Genomic DNA, 19,334 nt, shown 5'->3' with positions numbered 1-19,334 from the left:
AATGTATTAATGATGATAATAGACTAACAATAAATAATATAATAATTGATTTTAATAATAATAATTACTACTACTACTAATAATAATTATTATTGTTTTTTATTATTATTACTTATTATTATTATTACTTTACTTTACTATAGTAAAATATTATTATTTTACTATTATTACTCTTTACGTGGCAGTAGAACTACTTATAATAATAATAATAATAATAATAATAATAATAATAATAATAATAATAATAACTAAAATTACAATGTCCATATAAAGTATATACTAACACAACATGAACAATACGTGTCTTATGGTGCTGTATGGTTCTCCTCTCTACAGTATTCATGTAGCTAGTATACTTACTGTCATGTGTGAAGCTATGGTGAATGTAATATTAATGAGGGCTGTAGTAATAGTAATTAGTCTTGGAGAGTGAAGCTGTAGTCTTAAGGGTCCCCCCGCCTTAACCTCATTCCTCCTCCGCGGCGCTTTAAGAACTACAACTCCCGAAGACACCCAGCGCTTCGTCGCTAGGCGGTACATGGCGGTTAAGGGCGTATAAAGTCTGTGTCGTGGTTGAGAATAAAGAGGTGTGTGTGTGTGTGTTCGGTGTGTATTTTTGGGTTTCTTTCTTAGAGAGCCGATGTCCCCTCCTCTCTCTCTCTCTCTCTCTCTCTCTCTCTGTGTGTGTGTGTGTATGAGAAAGAGAGAGACACTCCTGAGCTCAGTGGGAGTTTCCAGGAAGGAGCCATATTGAAGGCGCTGAGCTTCACTGGGCTGGTTCAGCTACACAGAAAGAGAGAGAGGGAGGAGGAGGGCAGCTCCCACTCAGTATACACACACACACACACTCACTTACTCACTCATACACACACACACACACACACACTCCTCATCATGGCTGCCACGGACGTAGACGTGTTTTCCGTGAGTATTTTATGGGCATTTCTCTCCCTCTTTGATCTCTGTGCTGTTGCTGCTGTTGCTGCTGTTGTTGTTGCCGTGGTTTCCAGCGGCGCCCTGTTTACGTTGTTCTCCATAAACTAGCAGCGTTAGCCTGTCTGTTCGCTACAGGGGCTTAGCATGAGTCTGCGAATGGGTGTAGAAGCACCAGCTCAGAGTCACACACAGCTCGACCGAATAAACGTGGAGCTGTGTGGAGATTTGCCGGCGGCCTGAAACGTGATTTCTGTATCCGCACAAAATACAGGTACAGCTCACCGCCCAACCTGCCCCCCACCCCCCACTGCTGGACACGGTGCGGTTAAGGCTCAGTTAGCCACTTTCCTCCACACACCTTCGTGCTGAGCTGTGGCGTGACTGACTGACTGACTGATTGACTGACTGAACAGATTTCAGCTGATTTCAGCGATTTTAGCTTTAAAATATGGAGGAAATTCGCCCCTGGCTCAGAGGACAGAGTCTTGAGTTGTGGGGACGGTTTTACTCGAGGGTATTCTGCACCGATCAGAGAGTTTCCCTCAAAAAACATGCAGTTGAGCACTAGGCAAAATCCCCAAATACTGGGAGAAGCTGCACCACTAGCAGCAGCTATAAGAATAGCTGTGAGGATGACCTCCACTGAGCAGAAGCCCGGGCTCTAGGTGCAAATGGAGCTGAGAGTTGAGACAGGAGGAAGACAGGAGGACCCCCTTAACTCCAAGGCCACTGATGGCAGTGATGGAGAATGAAGACATTAGAGATCAACAAAGGGTTGTAACTTCCAGTCTGTCAGGAAAGAGGTTTTAGCATCTTTGTGGTTGCTAAAAAAAAAGAGGGTGAGTGACTGTGTGTGAAGGATAAGCAGATTATCAGCAAATCCTGCCTTTGGCTGTGACAGGAGCCACAGTGGAAGACGTGGTGCGTTGGAGACGTGCGGAAGTGCAGAGAGCCCATATGAAAGTGATATTAATAAATACAGGACAGTTGGATTGAAGAAGTTAGGCGTGGCTGTTGCTTTGCTGAGAGTTTGAATGTTTGTGTGTGTGTGTGTGTGAGCGAGAGCAAGAGCGAGAGGGAGAGATGTGACAGCTCCAGTAAGGTCCCATTGTCCTGCTCCTTTTGTGAGCCGGTCAGTAAACGATCAGACACAAATGAGCACTGTTTGCTTGTGACCGTGTGATGGGATGGCTCGCTTTGAGCCGTCTCCTTGACCCCTTGGTACAGCCCTGAAAGTGTCTGGGACGGCAGTCCGAACTGATCCTGTACAGTGACGCTCCCATCAGGAGTCAGCTGTGAGAGCGGTGTGCAGCAGAGCAGGCAGCCTGAGGGATACTGCTGTGTGTCTCTGGTGTGTCTGGGGCTGCCACAGTTAATCAGTTTAGACAGATTAGACTCATATTGAACTTCTCAGTGAATTAGTTGGCGTTTTACTTTCGGATAACGGAAACATCTGTTTCTATTCATGTTCTGCTTTGTGAAAGTGCTGTTTTCTGGGACAGTTATCTGCTAAAAGGCTGGGCATGGTGGGGTATTGGGAAAGCGTAGTGAAGATAACCGGACGGATGATTTTGTGTGACGGATATTTAAAACTGATGTTTAAGAATGTATTTATTGAACTCCAGAGGAGCAGAATGTGTAGGCGGTGCTGAACTACTGCACTGAAACACCTGCGTTTATTCATTTTACTGAATTTTGTTTGTATGAAACAATCTACAGAAATATAAAACTGATCAAAATCTCTGTCAACTATCAAAACAAGCCGTCTGAGTGCAGCCTGGTAGAGTAAAGAGAGCAGGAAGGGGGAGGGGCTTTCTGGAATGACCGTGTTTTTAGGGGGTATATCTGCCCTCAGTATCTGCAGGTCTTCCACCCTCTCAGCACATAAAAAGGCGTGTGGAGGTTAGATCAGAGCTAGGTATGCTGTGGACACACTACGTCCCTTTTACAGTGCTCACTTCGCACACGTCATAACTGATCTGGGACAGGGGGTCCGAAATCACACAGTCTTTCACCAGGAAGTATCTTCAACAGGTCTGCCTGGTCTCCAAACTACAGTTAGAAAAATATAACACCAAAATATGAGACCCACTGCTAGTCAGCATTTGGACGGTCACCCCCCAGTTATGTTATGAGTTAAAATCCTCACTATTGCCCCAGTAATCGAGGAGGATGTGCAGACGCAGCAGAACTGAATTTTCACCCTCTTGCCAGGTTGTTGCACCGATACTGGGGCAGTGGTGGCTCAGCGGTTAGAGCGCCGGGATATCGATAACAGGGTTGTGGGTTCGATTCCCGGGCTCGGCCCTTGAGCAAGGCCCTTTACCCTCTCTGCTCCCCGGGCGCTGGAGTTGGCTGCCCACCGCTCTGGGTGTGTGTGTGCTCACTGCCCCTAACACGTGTGTGTGTGTGTGTGTGTGTGTGTGTGTGTGTGTGTGTGTGAGAGTGTGTGTTCACTACTAGATGGGTTAAATGCGGAGGACACATTTTGCTGTACAGTGTACACTGTACAGTGACAAATACGTGCACCTTTACCTTTACCTGTATTGGTGTCTGTGCTGATACCGGCAATAGCGAGCACCAATTCCATGAAGCTTACTGACGCTTACTTTTGTTGCATATTTTGTTATAAAATCAAACATTTAACCAACCTGTCAAAGCCACCCAAAAGCGTTTAAGCAGCTTGTTTAAAGACCCCACACTGAAGTTTGCTACCTTTTTACACACAGACATGTTGAATGTGAAATTGCTGCTTAAGCACTTTCTGTTTCTAAACTGGTATTTTTTTCCGCTGCTCTGAAATGTGAATTGAACGGGAGCACCAGTTTGGTGAAGCTTAGCAAAAGTATGCCTCCCTACTTGCACGTGTTTCTGCATTGTGACAGTTTCTGTTTTGTCATAGCTCTGAAACTTGTCTAATAAATTATTATATCTTATTTGGGATAAGATATATAAAGCGTACAAACTATTAAAAAGACACTATAAATATCAGGATTTAAAGCAACTGTTGAGTATTTAAGTCAGTACTCGGTATCTGCAGATACTTGAAAATGTGGTATCTGTATCGTAAGGGAAAGAGGTGGTATCAGTGCATCCCTAGTTGAAACAACAAAATTGTCATTTATCAGCATGAAATGCCCATATTTATATATAAACATAAGGAGTATGTTTGCAGAAATATGAGTTTACTTGCTATTTGATAAATAAGAAAAACTATTTATTATTTATAAGTATGTAAATAATATTGTTATTTTTTTTACTTCTATTATTTATATTGTGTATATATTGGTCATTTATCTACGTTTTGCATCTGAGTGTCTTGCTATCCCTTTGCTGTTGTGACACTGAGAATTTCCCCACTGTGGGATTAATAAAGGATTATATTCTCTTCTAAATAAATAATAATAAATAAATTGAGGAATATATTATCTTTATTTATTTATATTATAGAAGGTTTGTGTATTTGAGCCAGACTAATCTGTGCAGTATGGAATAATGGACTAATAGGCCGATGAACATAATAGGCTTGAATCTTAACTTCAGAATTGAAAATCTTATCCATCATATCATGCCTGTACACTGTGTGTTTGATGCAAATATGATCAAATTAGCATAAGAAAACACGACACACTGTCAGACTGACCGTACCTTTTTGCAGCTGTTTAAGCAGCATCAAAAATGTGTCGGTGGTTCGTGAGGAGTTGTGTTCCTGCAAATCTGCATAACACACGTTATAGTTGAATTGGCTGTGTTAAACCTCGCATCTTGAGTTACGAGGCTATGGCGAGGGGTCGAGGGACTCGTCCCTGCCTTTTGCGGTGTCTAACTGGTGGATTTGTGTGTCCCTCATCTGCCACATCTGCATGCCTCATTCGTGCATCCATCTATGGTTTGTGTGAAACTGACCAATGGATACAGTTGTGTCTCTTATCGTGTAGATGTGACTGTTCAGGGGGTATTCCTGTTTTGTGCCCAGTGCTTCTAGGTAGATCCTGCACACACTGTGGCCCTGACCGGGAAGCGATGGATAAAAAGGTGGATGGACAGACAGACAGACAAACAAACATATTGACTCAAATTTAAACATTTTAAACTTTCCCCCCAGTTTTCTACACTATTTCCTATAAAAAATTCCCACCTACTAACCCTGTTTCCCCCATCACACGATGTCTCCAGCACTGGAAGGGTGAAGTGAAGCATATGCTTCCACTGAGACGTGTAAAACGCAGCTACCCTATCTTTTGAACTGCTGCTAAGCTAACTGCTGTAACGTCATTGGGCAGCTGAGCACGTTTGGAGGAGAGCGCCGAGTGATCGAAGCAGGACAGTAGCGCTCATACAAGCTCCCAGCCTTGGATGGCCGAGGCTCCGAAATGTAAACTTGAGTCCGATTTGATTCTTTTCACCACTCTCTGATCTAGCATTGTCTCTCCTGATGCTGTACCTGTATGCATCTGTACTGATAATGCTGTATCTAATCAGTAGTAACCGCTCTAACCGTTCACACACACACACACACACACACACGTAAATTGCAGAAGTGACTGCAGGTCAGAGTTGCTGCTTTTTCCCCACCTCTTTTTTTTAAACAAGCATCTCTCTAAACTCTCTAATGCTGTTTTTAGGTATGGGGGGAAACTTGAGTGCTTGAGTGGTGGGTGACTGTGATTAAAAATGTGTGCGCTTTTGGTGTAAGTACGAATATCGATCAGCCGTATTGAACTGAGAGGGAGCTATTTTTAATTCTGATTATGTAATGAGGCTAAAATCCCAGCTCAGAGCTATGTGTTGTGACTCAATCGTGTGCAGTGGAGAGCTAATCTAGTTCTCATGTTTCTTATGTAATTTTTAGACATTGTTTTTGTCAGTTCTGCCTTTTTGCGACTATATTTCTGCATATTTACTTGACATGGAGATCTTCTACTACACTTACAGACACAAGGAGCCTAGACAGTGTAGAAGGTAGATGGAAGATTTGACAAATTCATAAGAGCTCTGTGACTGAATCAGTGATCGAGAGCAAGGTGGATCATCTAAGAAGGAAGAAATGAGAGAGGCCGCAGTTTCACTTTTACTATAGATAGAACGAAGCCTTGCAGTCAACATGGCCATCTGACACATGCGTCCATGTTACGTCACTCCCCCTGTTAACTGGACCACACACAGAGGCCCAAGGCCTCACACATGCACCTACTACAGTCATTTTACATACATGAGTGACCAGAGGCATGACGTGAATCAGCATCCCGTTCACGCCAAGTGCATGTTCTTCAACTCTAACCTCTTACCCCAAAGGCAAGCAGGCAGGCAGGCAGGCAGGCAAGCAGGCAAGCAGGCAAGCAGGCAGGCAGGCAGGCAGGCAGGCAGGCAGGCAGTAAGTCAGTCAGTCAACCAACCAAAACATATGGTTTGGTGTCCGTTTACTTTTGCACAAGAGCTATGAGGTTCATAACAGCGGCTCACACAGTGTCAGAAACCACACATGCAATTGGAGATTGCTCGACACCTTGAGCCAGTTCAAGGCAAGTGTGTGAGATGTAGGTGTACTATTTGTGTGATGTTGATTGGTGTCTATAAGCTTCCAGGTTCAAAATGATTTTTTTTTCTCCCAATTTAATTTTGTCCAATTTGAACCAGTTTAACAAATGAACAAGAGCATGCAGTGTCAGTGATGGTAAGCATCAACCCTTTTCTTTTATCTGTGGTCATATCTTAACTTCCACAGGTTTGTTTTGGACGCCTTGGCTGATCCATTACATTTGCAGTTTAAGAAACTCTGTGAACTTTAGTTTTAAAGGTTTTGTAAGTCGGGTTGTGCTGTTTGACAATAGCTATACCTTTTCTTTTTTTCTTATGTATAGCTATATCTTTTCTTATTTATTTATTTTTAAACCATGCTGTAAATAGCAACCTCATGTTGGTGTTCTGAAAGCTGAAGAAAGGTCAGTCAGATCCACAGTGGTCTGATCACTTCCTGTTTGGGTGTGGTGAGAAACTGTGGCTATGTTCTGCTAGCCCAGTTCTGATGTTTTGGCATATCTAGATTGCATCCAGATATACAGCCAGAAAAACACATGAAATCCGCACAATTTTTGCAAATCTGATCCAAACACATTTGGAGGTGGTTTGAAATGGATTTACAGTCAGACTGACAACATGGCAAGCGATGACCACAAGCAATGACCACAAGCGCCCTCCGTCTCGCCTGCTTCTGTGGTTGAAAGTGCCTACGTTGATGTCCGCACAAATCCGATCTGATCACTTGCAAATAACAGCATGGACAGTCATCTCCCCAGATCTGATCTGAAAAACCCATCCGATTGGCCTGCAGTCTGATGGTGAAAAACACTCCAATCTGCTTTCTAGTTTTACAGATATTGTTCAGAGGAGAGTCAGACGACTTTCTTTTCCCGTGAGTTTCAGCACATGTGCCTGAATTAGCATCAGTGGGAGGAAAACGGGACGTCTTGGTGTGGATTTAAAGGCGTGATGTTATCCGACTAAAGAACGGGCCCTCCATTATCCCTGTTGCTATAACTGTTATTACTGGTCTCAGTCTGACTGCTTCAAAGTGCGTCTCCAGACGGTTGGATCTATGCACCTTGCTGCAGGAACAAAGCTGTATTATTAGCCAGGCTAATTAAGGATGTCTTTAAGTTCAAGCTTAGGCTTAATCTGTGTCTGATGGATACTCCGGGGTGGTTCCTAAGACACGGATTAGGCTTGGCTTACTCCTGGTCCTCACGGTTAACTTGAAAAATCCCTTTGTCTGTGACTAGGCTTGGAATTGATCTGTGAGACCTGCCCCTTTATTTACCTTGTATTTCGAAGCTTTAGCCCAACTCTGTGAAATGACCTTGCTGTTGTTTACCTTTACCTTTATCTTATGATAAGCGTAAGATATGGTGTGTCTAAGACTGGGAGTGGACAACATGATGATCATGGGATCTTTATTGGGATAAACTGCGTCACACAGCGCTGCCCAAGGTCTTGTACGTACTTCTGGAACATTCAACATGAATCGTATGCATGTATCATTTAAATAAAGACAAATGAAGGGTGTTGTCGCACCTTTCCCACACTTCCTCATGGGTTTTTTTTACCGAACTGTGGATAGATTGCACAATTCCATTATGTCACCTTTCATGTCTTGGCTCATGGCTCAGGCCTTTATCATTAGGTTCCTCTGGTAAGTTCATGACACTCAAATAATGGTGAGCAAATGATGCGCCGTTCTCACTGACAGTATGAGACATGCGTTTTTAACTGTAACCACAGACAAAAACTGCAACGCAGGCCCTCGAAACTCTTTCCGCTTCCTTTTTCATTACAAAGCTTGCGTCATTCATCCAAATGAACCATGTTATTCAGTGTACAGAGCTGGGATCCAATAGTTTGCACTAACGCTGTGGACTACTCAAGGGATCGTTCCCAACAAAGTCCAGACCACCAGTTTTCAGATGAATACCTCATTCACGTTCGGCCGAATACCCTGAACTCTTTCTGAACATGCCAGGGTGCTTAAACCAGTTACAGAGAGCCTGTAAACAACAACACCACCACCACCCAGTTATACCCATGCTATTAAGTAACTAGCCTGTTATTCCAGGGCCTTATCACACCTGTAATTGATTTGCTCTGGTAAAGACTAGTGCAGATTTCTATTATCTGGAAATATACCTGCTTAAATACAAACCTGCGTTCTGAGTGCGATGACTGCGTTCACACCTGTCCAAGCGAAATCGATTTAGCCAGACTAAAAAGTGCAAAAAAACCCCAAAACAAAACGCTTCGTTTACAGTGCGAGTCAAATCGGATTTGATTCCTAGATCTGGTTTTTAGACAGTGTTCAGATTTCAGACTGCAAAGCTGACCGAATCCAATGTGCATGGTCAAACTGTAGCCATGTTGGTGGCCTGTGTGTATACACTGACTAGACAGGGGCAAGGGCAGAGGAAAACTGGTCACGTTTGTGATTTTATAGCAAATTCTGATGCCTGCTGATCTGGCTGGTCAAGCTGATTCCCGTGTGTAGAAATCCTGTTTGATTCAGATTTGAAACCGCATGCAAATGTGGTTGAATCTGATTGGAAGAAGCTGTAGTTTTAGCGTAGTTTTTCATATTCACACTGCAGAAAAGAACTACACTGAAAAACTGCTTGTGCTGCCTGTGTTTTACTGTATGATGATGGTGGAGTTTTGACCTATAGCTCACCTTTATCAGAGCGAGAGGGACCACTACACTCGACTGCGCGCACTGCTCTCTTTTCTACAGGATAGATGTCGCTGTCTGACTCCTCCACAGCACGACTGGATAAAAGCAACTCTTCTGCTAAAATACACCCAAATTTATCAAGGTCACCTGAAACGATCGAGATCTTGTCCAAATGTTGTACGATAAGTCGTTAACGTTCAGCATGCAGGACTGTCTGCTCTGAGTAAATGAGAAGAAACCCAGCCTTACGCACTTGAATGGGTTTTTTAAATTTTTTATTTATTTATTTATTTATTTTAAGGTTTTCTCCCCTGTTACATCAAACGCGTACCGAACCATTATGTAATAATATGTATTATGCCAATGGAGGAGTATGCTGAAAAAACACGAACAACAAAATAGCAAAAGTTATAAAAGCACTCTGGGGTCAAAATGGGAGGACTGGGCTCCGGGACTCCAAACCTGTCTTAAAATTCTCTAGCCACACCTGAGACGCATAAAATGCAAATTGGCTCCACCCCTCTGTGGCAGGCCGTCTATCTTATTGACAGGTTAATCAGTGTGGATCATTAACACCCCAGCACACCCCAGGGGCAGCACAACACTGTCCTGCGGACAGTCCTTGGACGGACTGTTATCTCGGCAGATGGATATGCAACCTCCAGTGGAGCGGAACAGCTCTTTCTCCACCCCCACGTCACACAAACACACACCTGACCATGTGCGCCTCTCTTTCCGCAAGCTGACAAAACCTTCATAGGCACGTATCTGATTCACATTCTGGCAGCAGAGCCGGGCTGATTGAGGATGGGGGGGGGGGGTAGGTGAGGGAAAATGCAGATGGTCCAGATTTGAAGCAAGTGTATCCGTGCTGCAAAACAAAAGCAGAACTGACTGCAGCGGGCCGTGCTGGAATGACGCTGTTCGGCACGTATGTGAAGCAGCAAATGTTAACAGTAGTTAGGGTTGCAAAAGGGGTGGAAAATGTTCAATAAATTTCCAGGACCGATCTTTCCATGGGAACTTTAGCTCAGGAACTTTGGAAATATTCCATGGAAATTTTGGGACCTTTGGGAAATTATGGGAATTTATTGAAAATATTGGATCATTTAAAGGAATTTTATCATACACCATCATTAATGTGGCTTTTTTTTTTTCATGTCGTCAACAGCAGACATGAAGGCATAACAATACAAATAAATGTACTATGGTAATAAAGCGGTAATTATGGGAACAAGCGGAAATGAATGGGAATAAAATGGAAATATTCGAAGCTAAAGGTGAGAAACTTACATATAGTTGGTAAAAATATACTGAATCATAATCTTAATTATTAAAAATAATTAGATATGATACCAGAACAGTAGAACAGCAAAGCTGCCCCTCAATCCCAGACACATGGCACATTACACACTGCAGGGCTATTGAGACCAAACCTCCTGCATTCACTGGTCATTCTTCCATCACATGTACAGCGTATGTCCAGATGATTTCTAGAAATGATTATTTCTGGGACAAATTATCGTGAAAAAAATATATAATTGTGAGCGTTGTCGTTGGCCTAGTTCCTGTATCCTGTAGTTTATAAGCAGTGAAAACTGTGAACACACACTCTCACATAAGCCATATTTTTTTTTTATGTAGGGCTGCTAAAAAAGGCAGAAGGCTGTAATGTCCAGCCTTGCTTGAGGCCTTCCGAACATCGTTCTCCAGAGACTTCTCCGTTACCATGCTGTAACTGTATCTCTGTGTCTTTTGTCCCGAGCGACATTTGTCAAATGGCATTTCCTCTCCATGTCAGTCTGGCACTGTATTTAACAGAGGATATGCATTTCTGAGTATGAGGCACAGCCTTTATCTACTTTGTCAAATTAAGCAGGGGGTGTGAGGGTGTCTGAGCGAGCGTTCCTATTGTGTCTCTTGCCTGTCTGAGCTCTGCAGCTCGCTTGGCTGGGTCTGATGACATCAGCCAGCAAATATGCAGAGGGGCAGGAGGAAGAGGAAGAGAGGGGGAGAAGGGAGTTGAGTGAGAGTGAGAGAGAGGAAGAGAAAGAGAGAAGAGTGAGTGAGAGAGCGATAGGGGGGGGCATGGGAAGAGAGATGGAGAGTCGAGGGGAGGAGGGGAGGGCATGTGAAAAAGACTGAGAGAGTGCTGACCTTAGGCTACAGCTCCACATGGTTGCAGAAGGTCATAATGAGGGAGGGTCCCGTTCGCCCCTTTACTCTCTGTTAAAACTCAGCAGTGAGTGTAAAACCAGAGCTAATCTTTTGATGTGAAATTCAGATGTCATGCTTCACAGTGACCACTACTGCTGTTTTTAGTTATGCAATATCATTTTCCAAAATTTTTTACATTTGCATCCCTTCATTCACAGCAAGTGCATTAGGTGTGCTCCCTGGACAAACGTTGTGGAAGTTCAGCCGTCCTGAATTAGCTGGATGCTAATTGGTGGTGTATAGGCTTCCATTGCTTTCCACAGTGGCTGCAGAGCTCCATTACTCCATTAACTCTGCTCTGTTGGTATGGTGCAACAGATAACACCACTACCTGCCAGAGAGCTACCACATCACGTGGGAGATGGGGGTTCGATTCCCAGTCTGGGTGACTGTGCTGTGCTACACCAATAAGAGTCCTTGGGCAAGACTCCTAACACTACATTGGCCCACCTCTGTAATACGAGTAACCTTGTAAGTTGCTCTGGATAAGAGCGTCTGCTAAATGCAGTAAATGTAAATGTAAAGAAGCAAACTGTGGACGGCAGATATGTAGTAGCTGATAGGGCTGTATATTAGGAAGGACCTGACAATATGATACATGTCACGATTCAATATTTTGTGCTATTTTACAGTACTGTAGGCATGGCGATATACTGTATTTTATTTTATTTTATTAGTTTTTTTAAGGAAAGTAAAAAAAAAACAAACATCATCCCGCTGTCCGTTCAGAACCTTTGTATCTCCATAAAGGCAGCTTTACAGGAGAAGGAAATAAAAGTCCCAAAATTTCAGGTCATTTTGGAGCATTTCTATTGGTCCATTGGTCCAGTGATGTTATGACACAATGTAAAGAACAGCTCCTAGATTCAAATGATGTCGAAAAGTCAAAAAACTCACATCACAGAGTACATCACTGCTGTCTAGGGGGTCAGGGTTTAGACACAGCACTAAATGAACCACTGCCCGTCACCAATCTTTACATGTAAACTATTCATAAAAAACAATACTGTGTTAAAAAATGAATTGCGAAACATTTATATGATAATTAACATTTTCATATGCCCCGATTAGCAGAGGAGTTCTCAATGATGAGTTTTAGACTTTTCTTTGTTTTGGGTTTTCACTTTCTCTGTAATATGGTCCCCAGTAAATTTACCAATGAGTCGGCCATTGCTTGGCACTCATTTAACAGTAATGTGAGTTGTGTGCAGAGGCTTTGTGCATCCAAACATGTGAGAGTGTGCTCCCAGCTCAGTGGAGCAGATGCAGTGGTCCTAGCTCTGATAGCAAGCCAGCAAAACTGTACAAGGGCCTGTGTGTGTTTAAATATATATATATATATATATATATATATATATATATATATATAAATATGTGTGTGTTTTGTATGTATATTTTTATTATTTATTATTATGATGTTTTTCTCCCCCCATTTTAGACTAATAAGCTTTTCCCAGTGTTTCTGCCTCCTAAACACTATCCTTCATTCCTTTCTGTTGCAGAATGAAGAAAAACGGAACCTCAGTCTGGGCGGTCATGTTGGCTTTGACAGTCTGCCCGATCAGCTGGTCAGTAAATCGGTGACACAGGGATTTTGCTTCAACATCCTCTGTGTGGGTAAGCAACTGTTCATTGCCTGCTTTGTCCCTGCAGTTAAACAAATGACTCCTCAGAGTTCTGTTTGGTGTGTTTTTTATAGCTTAGTTCAGACTTTTCCATGTTTTATTTTTCATTCTGCCTGCAGTGCGACGTGTCTGGGAGTAATAAATCTATCCCTGTAATTATGTGTGCCGTCTTTACATACATACTTGCTAAACTGATGTATGGAGTATGTTGGGCCAGACTGCTGCCTTAAATATGCCTCAATTTACCCCCAATATGGTCCACACATTTAAGGGCTCTCAGGCCCTGGTAAACTGGTGTCCAGCACAATTTGGTGATTTGTCCTTCTCGGATGTACCCACCAAACGTGGTTGCTGTCTGCTGGGTTAAAGAGTTAAATCAGGTGTGTTTGAGCAGATTATGTAAGAGAATTAAAAGTAAAAGAGGACAGAAATTCACCTGTGGAAGCTTTTCTCTTGGTTAGGGGAGACGGGCATTGGCAAATCGACGCTGATGAATACACTTTTCAACACAACGTTTGAGAATGAAGAGGCCAGTCATTACCAGAACGGCGTGTACCTTCGGCCGAGGACATATGACCTGCAGGAGAGCAACGTCCACCTCAAGCTGACCATAGTCGACACAGTGGGCTTCGGGGACCAGATCAACAAAGAAGAAAGGTTGGGATGTGTATAGTTTACCTGCTGTAATCTGCTGTAAACAACAACAACAACAACACTAACAAACGTTAAACATAAATGGCTTTAAAGGCTCCAGGCTCACACATGCCAGATAGTGATGCCCCTCAGCATCTTCCTGTTACTCTACCACGTATATTCCATAGTGGGACAAAGACAAGCGCCCCACTGAAACCCTTTAGAAAATAATGCTCCTGCTGTCACCTCATACCTTTTAGCTCAAAAACAGCATTTTGGGGGAAAGTTGGGGGAAATGCAGTGAGCTGATAAATGCTAAATTCACTAAATGATGAATGCTGTAGTGTTCATTCTGTTTAACCTGTATGAGCTATCTTAGCGTTGTACTGTGGTGCGTCTTATGTGCTGTATCGGTCTACTGTACTGTACTGCTGCCTGGTGCCAGCGTGGTGTAGCTGACTGCAGTAGCCCTTATATCGTTGTGGTCACACAAATACCTTGTATCTCCAACAGCAAGGACCTTTACAGGAAAGGGAGATCTGTCTAACTTTCAGTATATATCAATGTAAAAATATTGTATTCCATTTTGGAGCATCATGAAATTCTGACGCAGTGTTAAAAAACAACCGGATTCAAATGATGTCAAAATAAACAACCGCTAAAATAGAAATGCGAGGTTTTCACCCCACATAAAACACAAGATGGACGATTAGAAACTGTACATTATGTTCACACAAAGGAATGTGATTATTTCACAGTAATTATGCCGACTCTGCCATATTTGTTCTTTTTGTTTATCATTTATCGTTGACTTGTTGTAGCCTTCTAGAGTCATCATCCTACCAGAATCAAGAGCCTGCTTTCGTGACCTTTAAGTTGCTACTTTAAGGTGCTACTATAGTTCTATGAGAAATGGTTTGTCAGTGATCACATACAGTCTGTGCATAAATCCTAAGGCCTAACCTTTAAGAGACTGACATGACATAAGGAATATGACCCTGTCAGAGACATGACTGGGGAAAAACGCCGCTCATTTTCAGTTTAATATGTTTTATTAAGGAAAGATAGGGAGAGAGAGAAGGGGGGGGGCGGAGGAAATTCTTGGTTTGAGCTACAGCTGTGGAACTGCATGTTTGAGTGACTCTCTGAGGGAAGGGGTCAAGCAGAGAGAAAAACACACATACACACACACACATAGACATGTTCCCTGGTTGATTCAGCTTAAAATGCTGCCAGAAGTCGCATCATGCAGGGGAAAAATGCGTCCAGCAGAGATGCAGCCAGAAGGCTTTGAAGGTTCACAAGCTGCATGCTGGGAAAGTGCCCTGGAGAAGCGAAGGGAAAGGTCAGGCATCGTAAACACAGTGCTGGCAGGCCTGGGTGTAGCTAGAGATCTCCCTCAGATATGTGGAGCTTGTGTTAACCACTGTGAATGTAGTAAGTTGTGTGTGTGTGTGTGTGTGTGTGTGTGTGTGTGTGTGTGTGTGTGTGTGTGTGTACGCGTCATATAAGACCTAAAAAAATGAAACACTCCTGGCCCTGTTCTGTTTACAAGTGCCCTAATGATGATGATGATTAATAATAATTCATTAATGTCTTTGGTAAAATTGGAGAGAATTATTTTGAGAATATTATATTAATAAAATTATTTAATTATTTAAGGCTCTTTTCTTTTGTTTAATCTTTGCAGTTACAAACCTATCGTGGATTACATCGACACGCAGTTTGAAAACTATCTACAGGAGGAGCTGAAAATCAAGCGCTCACTTTTCAACTACCACGACACAAGAATCCACATCTGCCTCTACTTCATCGCTCCCACGGGCCACTCGCTCAAGTCCCTAGACTTAGTCACTATGAAGAAGCTGGACAGCAAGGTATGTTTTCACTGCTTTATGGACTCTGGAGGTTTAATTAGTGCAAGTAGCATTATATTATTATATCACGATGCTCAGTATCTTATGTATAGCCATATTACTTCCAGTTAAAAAAGGTCTTCTGCTCTTTGTAATGTATTATTCAGTCGGTCAGGGTTGTTTTTTTGTAATAATACTGATAATGTCCACAATAAAATATCGTTATGTTGCCCACTTTTAAACTATTCTACTAGTAAGAGATAGCAGCCTAAAACACTGTAACCACTGTAACCAACCAGGAATGAACATTAATGTTGCCAAGCTGGTTCACTTAGTCTTGTCAACTTGGAGTAGTGAGAGCAGTCTTCTTAAGTAAGTTGGCTTATGGTACTTTTCATTACTGTCGCTCTCAGAGGTGGAACCATGCATGTCATTGTACTGAACCGCCAGGGTACGGGGGGTCACAATTCGGTGTGTGCAGTCACACAGAGAACACACGATACGTGCTTATGGTTAAGGTGGTACACCAGTTTTGGGAATGCCATAGGATGAAAATTTATGGTAATCATAATGTGTACACTTGCTTAATACCAGTATTGGAAGGGAAATACAACTGAATTCAAAATGTGTATTTTCACAGTTTTAGCATCAATCTATTAATGGAGAAAATAATAATAATAATAATAATTTAAAAAAAAACAACAATAATTTGAAATTTTCACCCCGTTGCAACCCTTTATGTGCTATTAAGGTAAAAACGGTAATTTTACAAGTGCACTCGCCACCCGGAAACTTTAAGCTGTACGCTGTTGGGTTTGCATTGTACTGTGGGAACTGAAGTGGATTTAGGAGTATTGCTATGGTAACTGTTGTCGTCTTTGCCATACAGTAAAATAAATAACAAATACCGAATATTTGCTACTGTTTGTTGTAGTCTGAACATTGTAGAAATGAATAAGGAATGTATGGCCATTTGCTGCAGTAATGCCATTGCTTTTCCGAGAAGACCTTACACTACACGTTGGAATGTTGCTGTGCTGATCTGATTGCATTCAACCATGTTGACATTAGTGAGGTCAGGTACTGGTGTTGGATGGTTAGTTCTGACACTTCAGCTCACCCCAATGGACCTGGAAAATCCATTCTCGATAACGCAGTTCCACTGCTCCCCAGCCTAGTCCTGGGAGTGCTATACATATGACCTTGGGTCCATGTTGCTCTGTAGCATCCCTTTCAATTCAGTAGTTGAATTCATTAGCCAGAAAGCATCAGAAAGGATGTCTAGGTCATTTTGGACGTATAGTGTGCTGAATAGAACTCTTCACCTGCGTGCTTTAAATATGCTAATAATATGTCTCTGCCCCTCCATGTCAAATTAGCATGCACATTGTAGTGCGTCTATGGTTAAGATTCTTTCACAGTTTCGGAAGTTAGAGTACTGAATTCTAGCCATAAGCTAAAAAGTCTAAAAGGTCCTTGATATTGGCTGAAATATTGATTAGCAAGCAGTGGAATATGTAGGACAGTGGGCAGTGGCTTCCCCTAGCCCGAACCATTGGGAAAGGGAGCAGATCAATTTTTCATTTCCTCAGTCTGTGAAAGCGGGAGTGTCAAAACCAGAGCTAGTGAGAGTGAGAGATGGAAGAAGCTCAGTTCTGGCTTGACTGGAGTCTTTTGAGGTTGCGTGCTGCACAGATGGTCCTGTGACGATCTGCAAGTGGCTAGCGGCCAGCGGCCAGACTGGCCTCCCTTGATCACATTTCTCATGGGTCTTCCATGCATATATGCTTGTAGCACGGTTTGAAAGGGCCTTCAAACAGGAAATGCTTGATGAATAAACGTCGCCTTATCTCGACATAATCACTTATTCAGGGCTAACTCCGTTAGATGAGCAGATGCGTTTGGTTACATTGGAGAAAATGAATGAGGTACTCAGAGGGAGGCAGTTTTCCATGGGATTCACAGCTATTCTATTGAAGGAATTTGAGGCAGCTGAGCTGTTTGTGTGGGAGTTCCACTCTTACACGTCCAGTACAACTCTCAACCAGTCATCCTGTTTCATAATTCTCATTCCTTGTGGACTCAAGCTGGCTACGGTGTGTCAGTTATTTATATTAACTTATGAAGAGTAGTGTCTTCGGCGTACCTTTCTAGTTATATGGGCATTTTAAATGGATGAGGGAGGATTATCTAAACAGTACCTTCTTCAGTAGTACTTTTCTGTACTGTAACACACCAGATCCAGCTCACCAACTGCTTACGCAACCCTTCCTGTGTTTTATCAGGTGTGTCGGAGCAGGGGCCAGGAGCTTGGGAACTACCGAAATGTTTTTTTGGATTCGCATTAATGGTTTTGCAGAAAAAATGGTTTCACAGACACATCTGCGAGTACATGTGCCCTCGGGAGACAACCATTGGATGGCAGTGGTTTATGAAGGATCTCTCGCTTTTTAATGACTTGGCGCAGACTGTAAACAGACTGATCGGCCCAGACTCATTCACTCAAAATGGCTCCAGCCTCAGAGGCCCAGACTGTGTGAACGAACATGTATAGCGAACAGCTCAAATGCTCTTTCTTACAGAATGTTTCATGCCTGTTCTCTGTCTAGGTGAACATCATCCCCATCATTGCGAAAGCTGACACGATTTCCAAGAGCGAGCTGCACAAGTTCAAGATCAAAATCATGAGTGAGCTGGTGAGCAATGGTGTTCAGATCTACCAGTTCCCCACGGACGACGAAGCCGTCGCTGAGATTAACTCTTCAATGAATGTAAGTGTCTTCATTGGAAAATTGTCAAGCTCTTTTTTTTTTGAGTTGTAAAAGCTGTAGAGCAAGCTGAGATGGGCAAGATACACCGCTGAATTTTCCAGAGTAATTCAGTAAAAATCCAAATGGTTCTGATGAGGGATGTCCCGACCAAGATTTTAATGATTAGCGTTCTTTTTCAAATGCTCGTTAGCCAAGAGATGTTGGAAAAGATACAGGAACGTATCTCAATGGAAAATGCTAGCCCTAACCTGTCCAGCTTGGTGGTATTGTTTTTATTTTTGAGGGGAGGGGGGGGGGGTGCTAGCTAGCGTATCTCCTCAATTATACATGTGTGTAGTGGGATGTCCTCAGAAAAATGAGGACAGAACAGTAAAAGGCGGTCCAGAAGAAGAGGTGGTAATGTAGGGATGTACCGATATGTATACTTATTCTGAACTGTCAGGGTATGGACGTTACTGTTTGGTGCATACAGTTGTATGGAGTCTATGTGCGAAGATTCATGAATGTAATGTGGAAACAAATGGATCCAGTGGATCAGGAACCGAGCCGATCCAGGCCTGTTTTAACAGATTGGCTGCCTGCTATTTTAGTCCCAATTCAGCACAATTAACAGACATTATTGCCCAGCCAGCAGCAGTGCAGACGTTCTCAGAAGGTAAATAAAAGAGTTGAGAGTCTGCATTGTGGAGCTATTTTACAGTGGAACATAAAAAAAGACCATAATATCTGACCCTTGAAATGCTGAAACGCTCGGACGAGCGCCTTAAGAGCCAGGAGGAGGCTAACGCTAATACACACATGCTATAGAAACCCCAATCACAGCACATTTACCCACTATAAAACAGTTATTTCACACCAGTAGTCAACAAGCCTCAACAGATATCAGTCCAGAGTGTGTACCACAACACACACACACACAGTGACTTTTAGGAATAGTCACTACTTAACTAAATAAATCAGTCCAGAGTATCTCATTATAGACACTGTTACATAAATGAAGTGGTAAAGCATGTTTTATCTAAACTGTGTGGCCGCATGATTTATACAAACACAATGATGAGATTGAGGGCGGGGTTTGGTA

General features: G+C 42.7%; 1 protein-coding gene across 3 annotated transcripts in view; it reads left to right on the top strand.

The window, feature by feature from the left end:
- The first annotated feature begins 625 nt into the window (after nucleotides 1-625).
- Nucleotides 626-19,334, top strand: part of septin8a (septin 8a) — a 42,155-nt gene continuing 23,446 nt past the window's right edge. For 2 of the 3 annotated variants that reach the window (XM_072662605.1, XM_072662604.1), the window contains exons 1-5: nucleotides 626-924; nucleotides 12,871-12,985; nucleotides 13,455-13,650; nucleotides 15,317-15,503; nucleotides 18,092-18,253. In XM_072662605.1, the coding sequence (XP_072518706.1) occupies nucleotides 895-924; nucleotides 12,871-12,985; nucleotides 13,455-13,650; nucleotides 15,317-15,503; nucleotides 18,092-18,253 (690 nt within the window). In that variant the 5' untranslated portion in view covers nucleotides 626-894. The remainder of the gene's footprint in view (nucleotides 925-12,870; nucleotides 12,986-13,454; nucleotides 13,651-15,316; nucleotides 15,504-18,091; nucleotides 18,254-19,334) is intronic. The other variant, XM_072662606.1, reaches the window with a different exon arrangement.

Source organism: Salminus brasiliensis, chromosome 18, assembly GCF_030463535.1.
Source record: "Salminus brasiliensis chromosome 18, fSalBra1.hap2, whole genome shotgun sequence".
Taxonomy (NCBI): Eukaryota; Metazoa; Chordata; class Actinopteri; order Characiformes; family Bryconidae; genus Salminus; species Salminus brasiliensis.
The sequence above is the reverse complement of the archived record's forward strand: the minus strand, read 5'-3'. Positions and strand labels throughout refer to the sequence as shown.